Here is a 19,664-nt window from a genome sequence, read left to right as displayed (position 1 = left end):
GGAGCCCCGCCCAAAGTATCTCCGGCCCCGGCACTAAAGGAGAGCCACCAGCGCTGGGCCACCAGGCTCTCCCGGACGGATTTGCGAATTCCTTAACCGAAAAAGCAACGAGGCAGCGCCGCTTACTGGCGAGAAAAACCGCGCGCGGACACCGCTCGAGAGGGGGGCACTACGCACTACTGCGCACGCGCACCGCCCCAAGCCCAGTACGGAGAGCCCGCGTGCAGGCCTTGGGGGCGGAGCCCAGGACAAAGACTTCCCTTCCCGCCACCCTTTGCGGCCCATTCGGCCCGCTCTAGCGAAGCCTTGAACTACGTTTCCCAGAATCCGCGGAGGCCCTGGCCTTCCGGTAGCGTCGCCGGAAGCGGTGACTAGATCTGGCTGGGCCACAGAGGCCGGCTTGGTCACTATGGAGGAGATAGGCATCTTGGTGGAGAAAGCTCAGGTCCGGTGGGGCCAGGCTCGTGGGGAGAGGGCGAGGCCGACCGGAGTGGGGTGCTGAGGGACTGCGGGAATTCCGGCCCGGTCCGGCTGGTTCTGGAGGCCTCGGTGGGGAGCTCTGTGCCGCCCCGAGGCCTGGCTCGGGGGCTGAAGGATGTTAGGAGGGCAGAAAGGCTCAGAACGCGCCGCTGCAGGAATGAGTGACGTTACAGGTTCTTTGGCACGGAAGGATTTCGAGGGCTAGCTAGGAGTGCTTAATGACACCGGGGCCCGGCGGGGCCGCGGATGGGTCGGGGTGTGAGTGATAGATGGGGCTTGGGCCAAATGATGTCTCAGGTTGGGCCAGGGAGCTGGCTGATGATCGGGGCTTGGCTGGTGTTGGGAGGCTCCGCAGTATCTGATCTAGCCGAGTGGTGTTTGGGGCCTACATAGGGAACCGGATAACATAAAGACCTAATGTGAGTTTGGGTTGTGTGACATGAGGGATCTTTTGGGGAAAACTGGGTAATGTGAGAATGTTTGAGGTTGACTTTAACAGCCTATAATAAGACAGCCGTGTGATATTAGGAACTTGTTGGGGGGGGGGCATTGGGGTCCAATAAGGAGTTGATGTGACCTTAGATCTTAGTTGGGAGTCAGGTGACACTGGGGTTATGTTACAAGTGGCATATGATAGTAAAACATCTGTTTGGGAGGCTGGTTGACCCTCTTAGGGCCTGGGTGGCATCAGGAGCCTATTTAGGGGGCTGAGAGGCTTGCAGGATCTATTTAGAGGGGCTGAATGATGTCAGGAGCCTGTTGGGGGCTGAGAGGTTCATGGTGGAGTGGGTTGGATGCTTTAGATTCTATCATGAGGGGATGCTCTTCTTCCAACCAGAGTTTTCTCCCATGTTCTAGGATGAGATCCCAGCACTGTCTGTGTCACGGCCCCAGACTGGCCTTTCCTTCCTGGGGCCTGAGCCTGAGGACCTGGAGGACCTGTACAGCCGCTACAAGGTAGAGTCAGCCCCAACCCGGATCCTGTACAGGGCCCAGCATGCCATACCCCCCCGCCCGCCGCCTTCTACAACCACCTGGCTCAGCAGGGCCAAAGCCAACCCTCTACCTTTTGCCTCTCCGCTCACAGAAGCTGCAGCAAGAGCTGGAATTCCTGGAGGTGCAGGAGGAGTACATCAAGGATGAGCAGAAGAACCTGAAGAAGGAATTCCTCCATGCTCAGGAGGAGGTGAAGCGAATCCAGAGCATCCCACTGGTCATCGGGCAGTTTTTGGAGGCTGTGGATCAGAATACAGCCATTGTGGGCTCCACCACAGGTGTGTGGGTGCCTGGGTAGGGACCACCTCATTCACTCATCTGTTCATTCAACGACTGTTAACTGTTTCCTGTCATGGACTGGGAAGTGTGTTGGGGTCTTAGAAGAGCAAACAAGGGAGGGCAGTGTAATGGTGTTTTTCTAACTCTAATAACAAAAGTAGACGTATGTTTCACATACTCTCTCTACACATGTGTATGTATTTTGTATGTGCTTGTGTATATGTATGAACCTACATGTACAGTTAAGTTTAAAGCAACACAGGTTTGAACTGTGTGGGTCTTCTTATATACAGATTTTTTTTGGATGAATACAGTACAATACTTAAATGTATTTTCTCTTCCTTATGATTTGCTCAATGACATTTTCTTTTCCTAGCTTGCTTGATTGTAAGAATACAGTATATAATATGTAAAACATACAAAACACATGTTAATTGACTGTTTATGGTATTGGTAAGGCTTCTGGTCACCAGTGGGCTATTAGTAGTTGAGTTTTTGGGGAGTCAAGTTATGTGTGGGTTTTTAGTTGCATGGGGTGTTGGCACCACTAAACCCTGCGTTGTTCAAAGGTCAACTGCATACATATCCACGCATACGCTAAATATATATTGACAGTTTCGTCAAATGATAGTTAGCCTTATTACGTGTGACAGATTCTGATGTTTTCCATTCTGTTCTAGTCTGTTTTTGTTTTAAACAGTGTTCTGGATATGACCCTCTAAGTTGATTTCATGGCAGTTACTGGGTTGGGACCTGCAGTTTGAACTGAGTAAAGTGTGAAGAGACTAGGCTCTGGTAGGACTCCGTATATGGTAGCTGTTGTTGTTAACATGGGTTCAGGCCCTGTGCTCAGGATGGTTGTTGTCTCTGTGCATTATCTGTCATTTCCTGTTTCTGGCCTCTGACTGGGCCTGGAATTGGACTGATAGGCTAGAGGTGAGGTGGTGAAGGGAGGGAGATACTCAGGATGAGGCTTGTGTCTTTGACCTGTAGGACTTAGGGGGACAGTGGGACTATCCCTGAGATGCTGACATGGGGAGAAGAGTAGGTTTGGAGGGAGACAGTAAGGGCAGTCTAGGACTTCACAGGTAGGGGTCCGGGTGGATGCCAGACAGCCAGGTGTGAAGGTCAGGAGAGAGTAGAAGGTGGATGGGGGCAGGGAGCCTGGAGGCTGGGCGAGCAGGGAGGACTCTGGTGCAGAGACCTCGATGGGAGCGGAAGGGTGTATCAGGCTGGGTCTGTGGGGAGGAGAGGAGATTGGTTGGAGACATTTAGGAGGCTAGCTGGAAGAGCATAGTGACTGAGGGGCTGTGGCGTGGAGGGGAGAAAGGTCCAACATGAGGCTTGGGACTCTGGCTGGTGACTAGGGACCATGGGGCTCCCTGAGACAGGGCCCCAGGAGAAGCAGCACGATTTGAGAAAAGATACTGAGACCACACTGGGACAGTGAGTGAGAAGAGACCCTGGCGACATGCCGGGGCAGGGGAGGCATTCCAGGAGGCTGCTGTTCACCTGGGGCTAGAGCTTGAGAGACAGTCCGGGGTAGAGATAGCCAAGGGAGCTGTCGTCTTGAATGTGGGGGATGGACCAGAGGAGGCAAGACTAGAGGCTGAGGGCTGTTCGGGGTCTGAGTAAAAGGGACTGGTAGCCTAGAGTGTATGACTGTGAGGTTTGGGGACAGAGACAGTTTGGAGGTTCTGGTACTTCTCACTTTCCCTGCTCCCTGCCTGTCTCCCAAAGGCTCCAACTACTATGTGCGCATCCTGAGCACCATTGACCGGGAGCTGCTCAAGCCGAACGCGTCTGTGGCCCTCCACAAGCACAGCAACGCCCTGGTGGATGTGCTGCCTCCTGAGGCTGACAGCAGTATCATGATGCTCACCTCAGGTGAGAGGGGAGCCCAGGGCCAGGGGGAGGCCTAAGGGGACCCTGCAGGCCAGACTGGGAGCCCCAGCTCTGCTCTACCACCAGACCAGAAGCCAGACGTGATGTATGCAGACATTGGGGGCATGGACATCCAGAAGCAGGAGGTGCGGGAGGCCGTGGAGCTTCCACTTACACACTTTGAGCTCTATAAGCAGGTGAGGAGCTGAAAGTGGTACGGAAAGGAAAGCCGCTGCCCCCTCCATGCCCACCCCTCGTGTTTCAAGTTGGTGAAAGGACTCCCTGCCTTATCCTTCACCTCTGCATTTCAGATCGGCATCGACCCTCCCCGAGGCGTCCTAATGTACGGCCCGCCTGGCTGCGGGAAGACCATGTTAGCAAAGGCTGTGGCTCATCACACGACAGGTGAGCCCTTGGTTCCTCCCTGGGGCTCTGACCTTCTGGGCTCTCATAACCTTGCTCCCTACTTTCTGATCTTGCCCCGGAAGTAGTGAGGTGAGATGATTAGAACAGGAGCCATGGTGTCAAAGCCCTGGTGTGCCTCTTACTGGCGGTGCCATCCTAGGGAGGTGGCTTCACTTCCTCCTGTCTCCATTCTCTAACAAGACTTGCTTCACAGTGGGTTGTCACCCATTAGTGTGAGTTCAAATTCATGGGTTGCAATCAGCATTTAAAGCAATGAAACAAAACATCAGTGTCCATCCCACGTAGTAAGAGCTCTTATTGCTTTGTGAAACTTGTTGCATGCACATATGCTTGTGGTTGTTTACACACGTATTTCTTACTGTAGATTCCAGACAAAAACATCTGAAAGTCACCATATTACTGTTTGTAAAGCCTGAGGATCGGGCTCAGCACATCTTAAACCTCAGCATGTGTGAGGCAGGGAGCAGTAGAAGGCAGTGGTCAGACAGTGTTTTCTGGGCTGGGCTGACTGGGTTTGAAATCAGGTTCCCCTACAACTGCTTACAGAAGTTAGTTTATGTAACCACTCAATAAGTTAGTCTCTCTGTGACTCCTGTTCCCTCCTTATCTGGGTTATTCGGAGGATTAAATCAATATAAAGCTTCTAAAACCATACCTGGCACGTAGAGTGGACAATAAATGTTAGTCATGGCCATGAGCATTCATTTGCTTAGCGGTTCATGGACTTCTGCTCTGCCAGGCCCTGAGCTGCTCAGACATGTCCCCTGTGTTGGAGAATTTCCCGGTGTGGCTGGAGAAAAAAAAAAAAAAAAAACACTTAGAATTCAGTCATTGAGTTAATACTGAGTACCTAATGTGTGCCACACCATGTTCTGGAGACACAACAGTGAACAGAACAAAGTCTCTCCTTTCTTTGTGGAAGTGATGTCTTAGTTGGGGAAGTCCTTGAACAGGTAATAGATTATGTATCACGTGGTTCTAAATGCGTGACGAGATGAAGCAGGGCAAGGGGATAGAGAATAGTGGAGGCTGCCACTTTTTATGGTAGAATGAGGGGTGGTCAGGGAAGGCTTTTAAGAGGTGACATTCACATAAAGACTTGAGGTACCGAGTCACATGGATGTCTGGAGGAGAAAGTATATTGGACTCACGGACTGTCTGGTGAGGTGGGAATGCACCCCATGGTCCAGGAATAACAAGGAGGCTCCTGTAGCTGAAGTGAATGAGCAAGGGGGCTCACAGAGGTAAGGTTGAGTGGGAGTAGCACTCACCTTGAGTTTGTAGTAGTACTGCAAAGTAGCAAATGCCCCGGGGGAAGCAGGAAGGATTGGGGGATCACCCTCACAAGAGGGCGTGCTGGTCCATTCTGCCTCCACCTCTCCGGTAGGTCTTCCCAGAAGAAGTGAGGTGTAAGCAATCTGTCAGGCACACAGTTTGGAGGGGATATCCAGGACATGGGGCACAGGATGTGCCAAGGCCCGGGGTAGAAAAAGAAAAGAACTTTTGATTTAGCAAATCATGAGTAGACCATGACGATATTACATGAGGGTAGGGACCTTCCACATTTGTCCTTTGCTACCTTTCCACTGCCTGCCCAGTAACTGCACTGTGGTACTTTCTTAGCACATGTTGGGGGGCTGGCTGAAGGAGGGCTGTGCTTGGCAGGTTCAGGAGGTGAGGTTGAAGAACTCAGAAAGGCTGTGAATATAGTTTTAGCACTAATCTCAGGGATTTTGCACACTGCCCTGAGAGCAGGGTGGTTTTGGAAAGGCAGGGCTCACTAGAAATACAATGCAAGCCACATATATAATTCAAGAAGTTTAAGTACGCATTAAAAAAATAAGTTAGAATAAGTAGACGAACAATGTATTTAGCAAGTATATTCAAAATATATTAACATGTAACAGAAAATTACTCAAAATACTATTAACATGTAGCAAATAGAAAATTTGAGATTTTTTCCCATTGTTTTACTCTAGTAAAATATATGTAACAAAATTTATCGTTTTAACCAATTTTTAAGAACAATTCAGTGGCATTCAGAACATTCACAATCCTGTGCAACCTCCACCACTTTCCATTTCCAGAACTTGTTCATCATCCCATTAAACACTAACTCCATGTTTCTCCACACTCCCTCGCCCCCAAGCCCCCGATAACCTCTATTCTGCTTGCAGTGGCTATAAATTTGGCTATCATATAGAAGTATCTCAGATAAGTAGATGATCCTACATTTGACTGGCTTTTTCACTTAGGCAGTTGTCTTCAGGGCTCATCCATGTTGGAGCAGGTGTCAAAATATAATCCCATTTTCAGGCCAAATAATATTCCATTGTATGTATATATCATGTTTTACTTATCTGGATGTTTATCGATGGACATTTATTGAGATATTCTACACTAGGGGATCCCTGGGTGGCTCAGTGGTTTGGTGCCTGCCTTTGGCGCAGGGCGTGGTCCTGGGGTCCCAGGATTGAGTCCCACAGCAGGCTCCTTGCATGAAGCCTGCTTCTCCCTCTGCCTGTGTCTGTCTGTCTGTCTGTCTGTCTCTCTCTCTCTCATGAACAAATGAATAAAGTCTTAAAAAAAAAGATTTTACACTTAATTTTACTAAGTTTCTGGAAGTCTGGTATTTCACAGTGACAGCCTATCTCATTTTGGACCAGTCACATTTCAGTTCCTCAGAAGCCACATGTGGCCAGTGGCCATCACATTAGAGAAGTAGTATGATGGAATTAGCCTTTTGAGATTTTTAAATTTTATTTTATTTTTACTTTTTTGAGAGAGCATGAGCAGGGGGAGAAGGAGAAACAGAGTCCCCGCTGAGCAGGGAGCCCAATGTGGGGCTCTATCCCAGGACCCTAGGATCATGCCCTGAGCTGAAGGCAGACACTTAACCGACTGAGCCACCCAGGCATCCTTCAGATTAGCTTTTTGAAAGATTATTTTGGCAGCTAGAAGTGAACTTGGAGGCAAGAGAAATCTGACAGCCAATTAGAAGACTTTGCACTGAGCCGGAGGACTGACAGTTATAGCCTTGGGCAGAGGCTTTGGCAGGGTGGGTTGGGGAGAGAAGGGTAGACTTGAGGCAGAAGTGACAGGATATATTTGCTAACTATAAGGTGTTGGCAAGTGGGAGGAGTCAGGAGCAAATTCCATTTTCTCACTTGGGCCAGATTAGGGGAAAACAGATTGGTGTGGGGGTAGATGGATTGAGTATGGGACATAACTAATTCAATGACCAGGAAGTGGAGAGACTAGGAGGACGGGGAAGGGGTTGGGGGGACAGAGCACCACAGCAGCAGAATGGGGAGGCAGACGGGAGCCAGAGTCAGATGGGAGGTTTCAGGGACTAGGATTTCATGGGTAATGGTTTGAACACCGGGAGAACAGCCCAGGGAACGTGTGGCCAAAGCCAACACTGAGATGTGTTTAGATACCCTGAGGTTTGGGGTTGAACAAGCCCCTAGGTGATGTACGTATCAGAGAGGAAGGACACCTTGAGCCAGGTGTTGGTTCTGGATGTTAGCGCTTGTCAGGGCAGGACTGCAACTTGCACAGCTCCTAGTTAGGACATAAGGTCTGCATAATGGACTGTGTGTCTCCCTTCTCAGTGGTAGCTAAAAGGAGGGTTCTGGAGGGTTGCTCCGTGCAACACAAGGCCACATCTAGTTGTTAAAGAATAGGTTAGACTTAAAGAAGTAAGTTCAAAAGGAGAGGCCCAGAACAAGCCTTTCTTCAGCCACATTGTCACTTGTTGATCATGTCTGAATATGTGCCTGTGGTCCCTGATCTTGCATGATGTTCAGAAGTGGATCCTTTTCCATCCTGAGTGGAATTCCAAGTGGAACTCGGCTCTTGGTGAGGTAGTTAGTATGATGCCTCAGTGTATAGACAGCCTATCTTTTTTTCTCTTACTGATTTTTTTCCAACACTCTGGAAATCCAGGGTTTTTGTTTTGTCTATGTTGGATTCCATGAACGTCTCTTGCTGTCCTCTATATGGGAATATTGAAGTACAGACGCATTTTTAAAAATAATGTCCTGATTTTTAAATGTTGGGCCAAGAACTGACACATTTGTTGTAGGATTCATGATTTGGGCTGCTGAGTTGTGGAGTACAGGCAGATGACTGGTCCTCCCAGCAGGATATGAGACCCATCCCCAGGGCACGAGAGAATGACCTGGCTTCTTGGAGTGGGTGTTCAAAGATGTCTCCAGGGAATTCTCAGTTTCATTAAAGCAATATGGGCCTTATGGGAGGCCCTTCCTCATCTAACCCTTGTCGTCCTGCCATCAGCTGCATTTATCCGGGTCGTGGGCTCAGAGTTTGTCCAGAAGTACCTGGGCGAGGGCCCTCGCATGGTCCGGGACGTGTTCCGCCTGGCCAAGGAGAATGCACCTGCTATCATCTTCATAGATGAGATCGATGCCATTGCCACCAAGAGATTTGATGCCCAGACAGGAGGTGAGTGATACCTAAGCAGGGCCTGGGGTCTTGGGCAGGCTTGTATGCAATGCCTTGGACTGACCACGTTGCACTCTGCAGCCGACAGGGAGGTTCAGAGAATCCTGCTGGAGCTACTGAATCAAATGGATGGATTTGACCAGAACGTTAATGTCAAGGTTCGGGGATCAGGATGGCAAGGGGAAGTGTGGTGTGGGAGTCAGGGAAAGATGGAGGCTGGCATGAGAGGGAACACATATCGTGACAGGAAGGAGGATGTAGTGGGGACAGAGGTCTGAGCTGGCATGTCCCCAATGCCAGGTGATCATGGCCACAAACAGAGCAGACACATTGGATCCTGCCCTGCTGCGGCCCGGACGTCTTGATCGTAAAATTGAATTTCCACTCCCTGACCGCCGCCAGAAGAGGTTAATTTTCTCCACCATCACCAGCAAGATGAACCTCTCGGAGGAGGTTGACTTGGAAGATTGTATCCTGCTCTGGAAGTGAGGGAAGGGTCCTGGTTGGGAATGTGGATTGGATTTTCATCTCCATCTCTGCCTTCATTGGGACCCAACTTGTAAGGTCGGGAGACTCCAGGGATGGGAGTGGTGATAAATAGAGCTCAAGGATGACTTCTGGTTCTAGGCATTTATTTCCTTAATCACCTGCTGCAGATGTGGCCCGGCCAGATAAGATTTCAGGAGCTGATATCAACTCCATCTGTCAGGAGGTGAGTGAGGGAGGGTTTTTCTCTGGATCCAGGCAGGGGGTGCATGAAGACTCTTCCCCTTTGAGACCACTCTGCTGCACCCCTCATGTCCCACATTGCCTCCCTGGGGCTTGGGGCCAGGTCTCTTCCTCCACCATCACTAGGGCTTGGGAGTAGATTTTCATTCTCATCCCTCAACAGAGTGGAATGCTGGCCGTCCGTGAGAACCGCTACATTGTTCTGGCAAAGGACTTTGAAAAAGCATACAAGACTGTCATCAAGAAGGACGAGCAGGAGCATGAGTTTTATAAGTGACCCAGACCTTGTGGTGTGAGGGGAGAGGAGGGAAGGGGACTTCTCTCACCTCCCCAACCGCTGTCCCAAAACCTAGTGTTGTTTTTTCTTTACCCAAGATTGGTTTACTCAATAAAGATAAAAGATTGAATCTGTTTAATTTCTTCCTAAAAGTTTAACTCCTTTGGAGGAAACTGGGCTGTGAATAGGATGGTCTGTCCCCTCCTGCTCTCCTGACAGATGAGTGGGTGACGTGCAGGGCCTGGGTTATGGTTTGAGAGCGAAGCAAAGAATTCATATCAAATGACTTTAGAAATTTGGGGAAAAGAACGGAAATTGAACCTCAAGTCGCAGCCCTTGACCACAAGATAAAGCCCCCGCACATCTCCCCACCATTTGAGTCTTTGGTGATTCCTGCCTTCTTCACATGCAGAGAGAAGTTCAAGGACAAGGAGATAGCCCCGCAGAGTCCCCAAGAGTAGGGATGAGGGTTGCAAGAAGTAGGTTGGATGGCTGGGTTTTGTGAACGTCTCTGGCTCTTCTCCATATGGTTTTGTTAGGGCACAAATGTGTTTGGTTGGACCCAATGCCATTCTCTCTTGAGGTCTCTGCTGAGACACCTTTCCCTCTGGGGAGACTTCCCTGATGCCCCAAGTTGGGAAGGAACCCTTCTGTGCTCCACTGGAACCATGTGCGTGCTCTGCTTGGCACTTCTCATATCACCTTAGACATTCTCACATGCTTGCCGGTCACTCTTCCGAACTCAAGGGATTGCAGCTTCATCACAGTTCAAGTCCCAGTGCCTACACATGGTAGATATTCACTTAATATTTCTTGAACAAACACAACAAATGTCACTATATATTTGGAGGTGAGACAGGAAGAAATATAAGAAAAGTGTAAGTACAGTCACAGGTCCTTGAGGAGATGGTGATTCCTCTGCAGATGAGCATGGCTGGTTGAGTGGAGAGGTTAACCTTTCCTCCTCCCTGGAACCTCACTAAAATAATAGTAATGACAGAGCACTCACAAGGACACAGGAAGAGAGGATATAGTAGCAACACAGTTTTGGGGAGAGGCAGAAAACTGTTCACATCAACCCGGCTGAGCCTGAACTAAAAGGGGAGCTCAGAACAGACTGGTACTTCAGAGATCACAGGTGCCACGTCCTAAAGGGGAGGGCTGGGAATGCAGACAAGCTGAAAGGCACCTGGGTGGCTCAGTTGACTAAGCATCTGACTCTTGATTTTTGGCTCAGGTCGTGATCTTGGTCACGTGAAATCGAACCCTATGTTGGGCTTGGTGCTGGACTGCCAGGTGTGGAGCCTGCTTAAGATTCTTTCTCTCCCTCTGTTCTTCTCCACTTCCACCCTCTCTTAAAATTAATTAATTAATTAATTAATTAATTAATTAATTAATTAATGGTTATATATATAAATATATTAAAATATATATATATATATGGTTCTCCAATGTTCTCAAGCCGTTTTTACATATGCCCTGACCACTCATCCAACTTCAATTTCCTGCAGTATCTGAGAAGATGTAGAGAGATCCTGGAAAGTGGAAAGTGGATGTTTCTTCAACATGATGCTTTACAGGGCCTTTCTCCATTTCATTTAGGTGAAATGACCCCAAACTACTTGTCAGAACTGACCTTGGTTAATATAATTCCTCCAGGGGTCCAAGGCCTCTTGAGCAGTGCTCTGTTTCAAAATTACTTTCTGCATTGTGAAAGTGAGCATGAGGGGATCCCTGGGAGGCCCAGCGGTTTAGCGCCTGCCTTCAGGCCAGGCCGTGATCCTGGAGGCCTGGGATAGAGTCCCCCATCGGGCTCCCTGCGTGGAGCCTGTTTCTCCCTCTGCCTGTGTCTCTGCCTCTCTCTTTCTCTGTGTGTCTCTCATGAATAAATAAATAAATAAAATCTTAAAAAAAAAAAAAAGGAAAAAGAAAAGAGAGCGTGGTCCAGACCACCAACAGCAAAAGCTGCCACAATTAACTGCATGTTTATTGCCAACGCCATCCAGCTAGAGTCCCCAAGAAACACACCCCGTAGTTGAACAAGCTAGGTTTAGAACTCAGTACAAGGAAGAACATACAACATGATGAACTGTGTAGTGCTTCAGGAAGAGGGTGTCAGAAAGGATTATAGTATTTGGGCTTGTGGTGGGTGATTTCGGGGGAGGGTTTCAGGAAGCAGGGCTGTGCCCTGAATCGGATGCTGTCCAGATGCAAGAGGGAAGTTTATCATGATTAGACACTGTAATAAATGTCAGTTAGAGTGAAGGCAGACCAGAGCGAGGCAGAAGCTGTAACTGGTAAGAAGTAGTAGCCACTCATATTAGCGGGGAGAGGGATATTTGGTGTATTCTGTGGGCTGCCCAGTGACCTTGTTTTTGTCTGTGCTTAGACAAAGTTATGAAGTGGTCTTTTTCATCTCTCATTATAGTCTCAGACTGATCTTGATGTGGGTGTTCTATGAGATTGTTTACATTCAACGAGAGAATAACGTGGCCTAGCTGTGAGTGCCAGGCCAGCTTTCAATATCACTGAGGCTTACCTGGAAATGTCAGACTGTTTCTGGATGCCAGGGGTTGCTTTTTCCATTCTGTTACATGCTACTGTGTTAAGAGGGAAAAAGGCTGGTACCAGCCTGGATACTCTATATCTTAGAAGTGGAGTTTTTTCTTTTTTTAGAGAGGGGGCGGGGGGGGGTAGCAGCAGCAGGAGAGGAAAAGAGAATCTCAAGCAGGTTCCTTGCTTGATGTGGAGCCTGATATGTGGCTCGATCTCATGACGCTGAGATCATGACATGAGACAAAATTAAGAGTTGGATGCCTGACTGAACCACCCAAGCACCCCAGAAGTGGAGTTTTTAAACTATTTTATTTTTTTTAATTTTTATTTATTTATGATAGTGAGAGAGAGAGAGAGAGAGAGAGAGAGGCGCAGAGACATAGGCAGAGGGAGAAGCAGGCTCCATGCACCGGGAGCCGGACGTGGGACTCGATCCCGGGTCTCCAGGACCGCGCCCTGGGCCAAAGGCAGGCGCCAAACTGCTACGCCACCCAGGGATCCCAGAAGTGGAGTTTTTAAAACAAGTGTTTTCCTGCACACATCTCTTTACTGTGTTCCACTTTGCAAAGACAAACAAGGGGAAGAAAAAAGTTAAATATACGTAAACACTTTTGTTTATTTTTTATTTTTTTTATAAGATTTTATTTGTTTATTCATGAGAGACACACAGAGAGAGGCAGAGACACAGGCAGAGAGAGAAGCAGGCTCCACGCAGGGAGCCCGATGTGGGACTCGATCCTGGGTCTCCAGGATCATGCTCTGGGCTGAAGGTAGACACTCAACTGCTGAGCCACCCAGGTGTCCCCTGTTTGTTTTTATTTTTTTATTTTTATTTTTTTAAAGATTTTATTTATTTATTTATTTATTCATGAGACACACACACAGAGAGATAGAGATAGAGAGAGAGAGAGAGAGGCAGAGACACAGGCAGAGGGAGAAGCAGGCTCCATGCAGAGACCCCGACGTGGGACTTGATCCCAGATCTCCAGGATCATGCCCTGGGCTGAAGGCAGTGCTAAACTGCTGAGCCACCCAGGCTGCCCCCCTGTTTGTCTTTAATTGTAAAAAGTAACACACTTGGGCAGTGTGAAATTGTAACCTGCTTCTTCCTCTGTCTGTGTCTCTGCCTCTCTCTGTGTGTCTCTCATGAATAAATAAATGAAATCTTTGAAAAAAATAACATACTTAAAAGTACTCGCAATATAAATATATAACAACTTATAAATATAACAACTTATAAATTCAGGATGTGTAAACACCATCTTGAAAAAGAAACTCCTGCACAACTGTTCACCTACAGGCAGCGATGGTACATTTTCTGAATACATCCTCCAGTTACAGCAATGGTAAGTGCACTCTGGCTTGATGCAGCAACAGTTTGGATACCTGTCAATCATTTCCATCACTTCCGCAGGATTCATGGATTCTCTGGTAACATTTCCTTTGGGTACTACACAGAGTCAGTAAACATCTCAGATGAGATGACAGAGGGTGTACCGCTAAGTTGTTAAAAATGACTCTCTTGCTTGTCACAGAGCACCAATGCAGCAACATGACAAACGTCACCCCAGTAGGCACAGACCAGAAGCCATGTCCTGATGGCATGGGTCACAGCACAGCCAACTCCAATGACTCAAACACTGTCTTCTATGTCAGCCGCAGGGCAAGAGGAGGATAATGAAGCATCAGGATAACTTATCCAGAAGAAAATGGTGCTTAACATCCTGATAACCACATTGTTTCTTGGACTTGCCCTCACAAATTATCCCTAAACATAACTTGGACATTTTGCCTTTTCATCAGGATCTTAAGGTGCACATACTGTGTAATGTGATAGGATAGGAGTTGCTCAGCACAGTGATTTCTCTTGCTGAAGCAGCAACAGAGCAGGCCAGGTAGATGCTGGAACCCAGAGCCCTACAAGGAGCAGCAGGGTGGTGCAATCCCCAGACGTGAATCTGGCAACCTGAGCGGCCCAGCATCTGCTTATATTTTTTATATCTACCACATAGAAAATTGTAAGTTCAGGCTATTACATCTAGTTAACCTAACATCACAAAGCCCCATCTCATTTTCTCCCCTTTGATATGTGTGACTCCCTGCTGTGACACAGGGAGAAGCTTGGCTCCCACTACCCTAGGTGTGTTGACTGACTTGACAGTCTGTTCCCACCCCCTCCCTGCCCTCGGGCATAACAAACTCCCATCACTGCTCCTGCCCCCTGCTCCTTGTGGATGCTTTCCTCATCTTACCTGGACTGTGACACTCACTACCTCCTACCTGACCCACATTTATGTCCCCAACACTCCTCCTATTTGAGGCCCAACACCCAAAGCTGGGCAGTATTAATATCCAGATGTCCTCTTCACTCTGCTTGGGCTTTGAAATCTGACTGAGCCGACACCTCAGTCATCCTATGTGGACACCCTCCTTATCCTACTCAGGCTGATACCCCCTGCTGGTGCATTCCACCCTTGGACTGCCACCACTTGGACTATCACCCTGTACCAAGCCACCCCCTGCATGAACACCCTCCTCATCCTACTCAGGCTATAGCTACAGATATAAGGTTGTAAAAGCAACCTTAAAAATCTAAAAAAAAGTGTAATCCTGAAAGGCTTATTCGATAAATTGTGCCATAACAATTACCCTTAATTGCTTTATAAAACCCTAATAGGTATAAACACCTGGAAGGTATCAAACTAGAAAGGTTCATTGGCACTTTGGTCTTCTTCCTATATTCATGGAGGTATAAGAAACTTGTGGTCAGCTAGAATAACTTTTACTAAATAGGAGTTGGAGAGTCTCTGTGCCCTCTGAATATTCACTTAGTACAACTTCTATTCTGCAGAAATACATACACACATCACATATATATATACAAGTACAAAGAAAAATTTTGCTAAAATATACGTCCCCAAAATATTAATAGTGATATTGAGGCTGTTTTAATTTTCTTCTTTGTAATTTCCCCATGTGATGTAACTGAATAATTGCAAAAAGTGAACACTAATTCCATAATCTTAAGTATAAAATAAATCTATATCCAATTAAAAATTTTTTTAAATCGTAGAAGAAGCAAACTGGTTTGATATATGTGGGAGCAGAAATCAATTTGACCATTATAAATAGAGCTTACCAGTTCTTGAACATTCTTCTTCAATAGGAGATCTTTTTACTGCTAAGATTCTTCTTTGAATGAACATAAATCAGGTGAAGGGTATCTGCAGACTGAATAATAAAATCTGGTCAAAGAAGAAAGAACAGTATATGATTCTCCCTCCTCCACTGAGTAACCAACGTTACTCAACATTGGATATAATCCTTGTAAAATATCTTTGAATCCCAAATTTTAGTAAAGGAATTCATTAAAAAATTAAAATTGGGAGTTTTATTGTTCATCATTATGAATATTACTTTACTTATATGCACTTTTTTTTCTTATAACAAACTCTATAAGCATAAGTCTCAGTCCATTGATTCCTTGGAAAAACCTGTGCCTCTGATGACACAGATCTCAGACTTCCAATTACATTCTTGCTCCCAAAAGCCTTAAAAAGCAAACAACTATGTCATTCGTCACATCAGTCAAACTGCCATGAATATTGCCTTACTTTTAAAGTGAGGTTTTGGAGACTCATGATTCAACCAACACATTAATCTCAATAAAGCAAAACTTTCACTAGACTGCAAAATGTGCATTTCTTACTATTACCAATAGTGAGTGCAGAGCAATGATTTGAAAAAGGAGGGGAGGGATCTCTGCCTGGCCCAGCATTCACTGGGAAGGCAGGCCTAGGATAGGCCATTGGACATTTCAGGAAAAGAAAAGCAAACGTTTCCATGCACTAAAAACAAACATGCATTTAGAACAAAGATGAAAAACTCAACGAATCTACACTTTCAGATGTGCAACATTTTTTCCTCCTTCTCAAGATCCTTCTTTTGTAGAATAGCGGGACTGGGGAAGAAGGAAATCACGAGGCACCAGGCCCTTTTAAGAGCTATACAGACGGAGAAAATCCCCTCCAGGGCCACATCTGCCCCGATGTCACACACACTACCAACGTGAGCAGGAGGCTGGAGCCAAGAGTCTTAGGATCAGAGGTATGGGGATGCTGTGGTTCGGACAAACGTAGCTGCACCCACAGCGCCTGCAAGTAGGGTCTCTCCCACCATTTCCTCCAGGGCGTCCCTCTCAGGGACACTGCTGGCTCTAAAAGTCCCACCCCAAGCCCAGGTCCGTGCCTTCCTGCTGGGAGCCTTCAGCCGAGGGCTCAATACTGACTGTCCTCTTGGGGAAACGTGAGCACAGTGCTCTGCGCCGACACTCGACACTCGGGGCTGCGAAGGGAGAGCGGGGAAAGCAGCAGGAGAGCGGGTCGGTGACACGCACCACAGAGCCGGGCGCGCGCGCGCACACACACGCACCGCGAGTCACACTCGGTCGCACGACCCTTCCGCTGCTCCTCACCCGCGCGAGGGGCTGGGGCTCCGGGCCCCACGAGCTCTGGGCTCTTCACTCTGGGCGGCAGCTCCATCCTCACAGCCCGCCTCCGCCTCACCTAGCGCCGCCTTCTTCCCCTGACTGCTACCAACTCACGGGGGGGGGGGGGTGAGCCACCCCAATACACCCCCCGCCGCCAGGGAGTCCCCGCGACCACCACTCGCACCCGGCTGGTGGAAGACGCGCTCTGCGGGGGGCGCGCGGGGGCTCCGAAGGCGCAGGCGCAAGACCGGGGGGCGGGGGGCTGCAGCCGGGTCCGCGACCTCGCTTTCGGCAGAGCCTAGCTCGCACGCACCCTGCGGCTGGCTGCTCGGCGGGAGCCTCGCCGCTCATCCAGGCGCTGGGCCCTCCAGCGTGTGGACTCTCGGCTGTCTCCTCTTCTCTTTAAAGATTTTATTTATTTATTCAGGAGAGACACACAGAGAGAGGCAGAGACCTAGGCAGAGGGAGAAGCAGGCTCCCTGCGGGGAGCCTGATGCGGGACTCCGGCCTACGACCTGGACCAAAGGCAGAGGCTCTACCACTGAGCCACCCAGGCGACCCTCGGCTGACTCTTCTCATTAGCCAGTCCCAGCAGGATTATCTGGGTGTATTTTATAGAATGGGGCGCGTGGCCCTGCATACCTGGCCTTGTGAGCGCATGTGCCAGCGGCAGTCTGTCTGCCAGGGCTGCGGAACTCATTGCTCTCTCTGGCTGGAGGTGACTTGTTTCTACTACTATAAATCTGCCCTGCAAGATGTCGTTTGCATAATGGAGCCTTTAAAAGCTATTTGGACAGGGGAATTAGAATAGTGCAACAGCACCCCAACCGGACTGAAGGGTCAACTCGCTTTAAGCGTGTGCACTCCTTGCTTGTTGACCTAAGTCCCTTGATCTGTAGCAGAACTAACCTACTCTCTTGGGGATTTGCAGAACATTGCCCTTGAGGAATGAAGGACCACACTTTCCCTGAGATAAGGCCTGACTACATTGGAAAACAGCTGTGATGGGGACACCTGGGTGGCTCAGCGCTTGAGTGTCTGCCTTTGGCTCAGGTCGTGATCCAGGGGTCCTGGAGTCGGGTCCCGCATCAGGCTCCCGGCCGGGATCGTGCTTCTCCCTCTGCCTATCTCTACCTCTCTCGGTGTCACTCATGAATAAATAAATAAAATCTTTACAACAAAACAAAATCCCAACAGGCACTTCTGCAGAAATTGCTCAGTTGATTATAAATATGTGAAAATGCAAAGGACTTAGAACACTTCAAGGTATTTTAAAAGAAGAACAAGGGGGGTAGTGGTGGTTTACACTACCTGAACTCAAGATTTACTGTGAAGCTAGAATCATCAAGTCAATGCGGTGTTGCTATAATAATAAATTGACAAGTGGAATAAAACAGAGGATTGAGAACTAGACTTACACTTGTACAGTCATTTCATTGTCCTAAAATCTTTAAGGCAGTTCAATGTGGGAAAGGAGAGTTCTTTCAAAAAAGGGTGCTGGAACAACTGGATAAACTTGGGAAAATTAATCTTACCCTATATTTAACACCATACCCCCAAATTACATCAAGGTGGATCATAGATATAAACAACTATAAAGTTTCAAGAATGAAATATGGTGGAATATCATCATGACCTTGGAGTACCCAAAAAGCCTTACCCTTAGAAAAACTGGTTAAGGGGCGCCTCAGTGGCCCAGTCAGTTAAGCGTCTGCCTTCAGCTTGGGTCATGATACTGGGGTCCTGGGATCAAGCTCCCCATTGGGCTCCCTGCTCAGCAGGGAGTCTGCCTCTCTCTCTCCCTTTGCCTGCTGCTTCACCTGCTTGTGCTCTCTCTCTGTCAAATAAATAAAATCTTTAAAAAACATATAAATTGAACTTCAATAAAACTAAAAAATTCCCATCAAAAGATACCATCAGGACAATGAAAATGAAGTTAGGGACTGGCATTAAGTATTCATGAAACATATCCAAAAAAGGGCTTTTATCTAGCATATCTAAAGAAATACAACTTAATAGGATGAAAGTAAAAAACAACAAAAAAATGGGTGAAAGATGAAAACAGAGACTTCACAAAAGATATACAAATGTCCAATTAGCACCACAGAAACAAACAAATAAAAGAGTCCACAGTCCACAGCATGAGTGTTTTAACCACATTACTTGGTTAAAAGTAATGTGAGGTATGGTGATGCAGATCCAGAGGACAAAGAGTTTTACAGTTTATTATACTTACAGTTCCCAGGGAGGAACACAGCATGCCATATAGGGTCACTCTGGAGAAGTGCCAGGGTCATACACAAGGCTGTGGGAGAGAAGAAAACCGTGGGCAATCATCTTTATTGTTGTTTCTGTGGAAAGGAATGAAGGAGGCAAGATAGGCAGGCTTAGGACTGCTACTTTGAATAATTTCAGCAGGCTCTGGGGAAGAGGGGCTGTCCCTGGTTGTCTGGTACCTGGTCCTGGGGCAATTAGGGCAAGTGTCTTGGAATGTGAATGCCCAATGAGAGAGTTAGTTAGGGTGTGTGCTTAACCAGCAGCTCAAGAAGAGCAACTGATTGGCTTCTAGCCAGGGTCTAAAAACATTTGGAGATAATACAAGATTTGTAAAAACTATATTATGATGAGTCCTCAAGTCACCAAGAAAAACACAAAGCAATCACAACAGCAAGTACAACGTGTCTACTATGTAAAAGATAGGCAACGTCAAATGTTAACAAGACTGTAGAGAAACTGCTACTGTCATGTATTGCTTATAAGAGTATAAACTGTACAACTTGTACAGCGATTTGGCATTTCTTATAAAAATTAAACATGGATCTACACTATGATCTAGTAGTTTTACTCCTGGGTATTTATGCAAGAGAATTAGAAATATATACCTACAGAAAACTTGTTTGGAAATGTTTATAGCAATTTTACACATAACCACAACTCAATAATAAAAAGACAACCCCTGCTCCCCACCCCATCCCTAGTCCTTGAAGCCATAAGCAACCATTAGTCTACTTTCTGTCTCTGGATTTCTCTATTCTGGAATTTCATCTGAATGTGATCATATAACATGTGGTCTCTTGTGAC

The 19,664-nt window shown here is 47.5% G+C and overlaps 1 protein-coding gene and 1 long non-coding RNA gene across 2 annotated transcripts; one reads left to right on the top strand and one right to left on the bottom strand.

The window, feature by feature from the left end:
* The first annotated feature begins 321 nt into the window (after window positions 1–321).
* PSMC4 (proteasome 26S subunit, ATPase 4) lies at window positions 322–9,668 on the top strand. The gene is made up of 11 exons (XM_055312018.1): window positions 322–445; window positions 1,339–1,437; window positions 1,568–1,754; window positions 3,496–3,642; window positions 3,727–3,836; window positions 3,951–4,044; window positions 8,365–8,532; window positions 8,614–8,690; window positions 8,833–9,001; window positions 9,189–9,244; window positions 9,425–9,668. The coding sequence occupies exons 1-11, from the start codon at window positions 410–412 to the stop codon at window positions 9,536–9,538; spliced, it is 1,257 nt and encodes a 418-aa protein (XP_055167993.1). The 5' UTR covers window positions 322–409; the 3' UTR covers window positions 9,539–9,668.
* On the bottom strand, window positions 4,868–18,931 carry LOC129501027 (uncharacterized). Its single transcript, XR_008662632.1, has 3 exons — window positions 18,820–18,931; window positions 15,234–15,325; window positions 4,868–5,483 (listed from the first exon to the last, which is right to left on the bottom strand). It is a non-coding gene; the product is annotated as an uncharacterized LOC129501027 (long non-coding RNA).
* Window positions 18,932–19,664: the final 733 nt, after the last annotated feature.

The sequence above is a fragment of the Nyctereutes procyonoides genome, unplaced genomic scaffold (assembly GCF_905146905.1).
Source record: "Nyctereutes procyonoides isolate TBG_1078 unplaced genomic scaffold, NYPRO_anot_genome, whole genome shotgun sequence".
Lineage (NCBI taxonomy): Eukaryota > Metazoa > Chordata > Mammalia > Carnivora > Canidae > Nyctereutes > Nyctereutes procyonoides.
The sequence above is the reverse complement of the archived record's forward strand: the minus strand, read 5'-3'. Positions and strand labels throughout refer to the sequence as shown.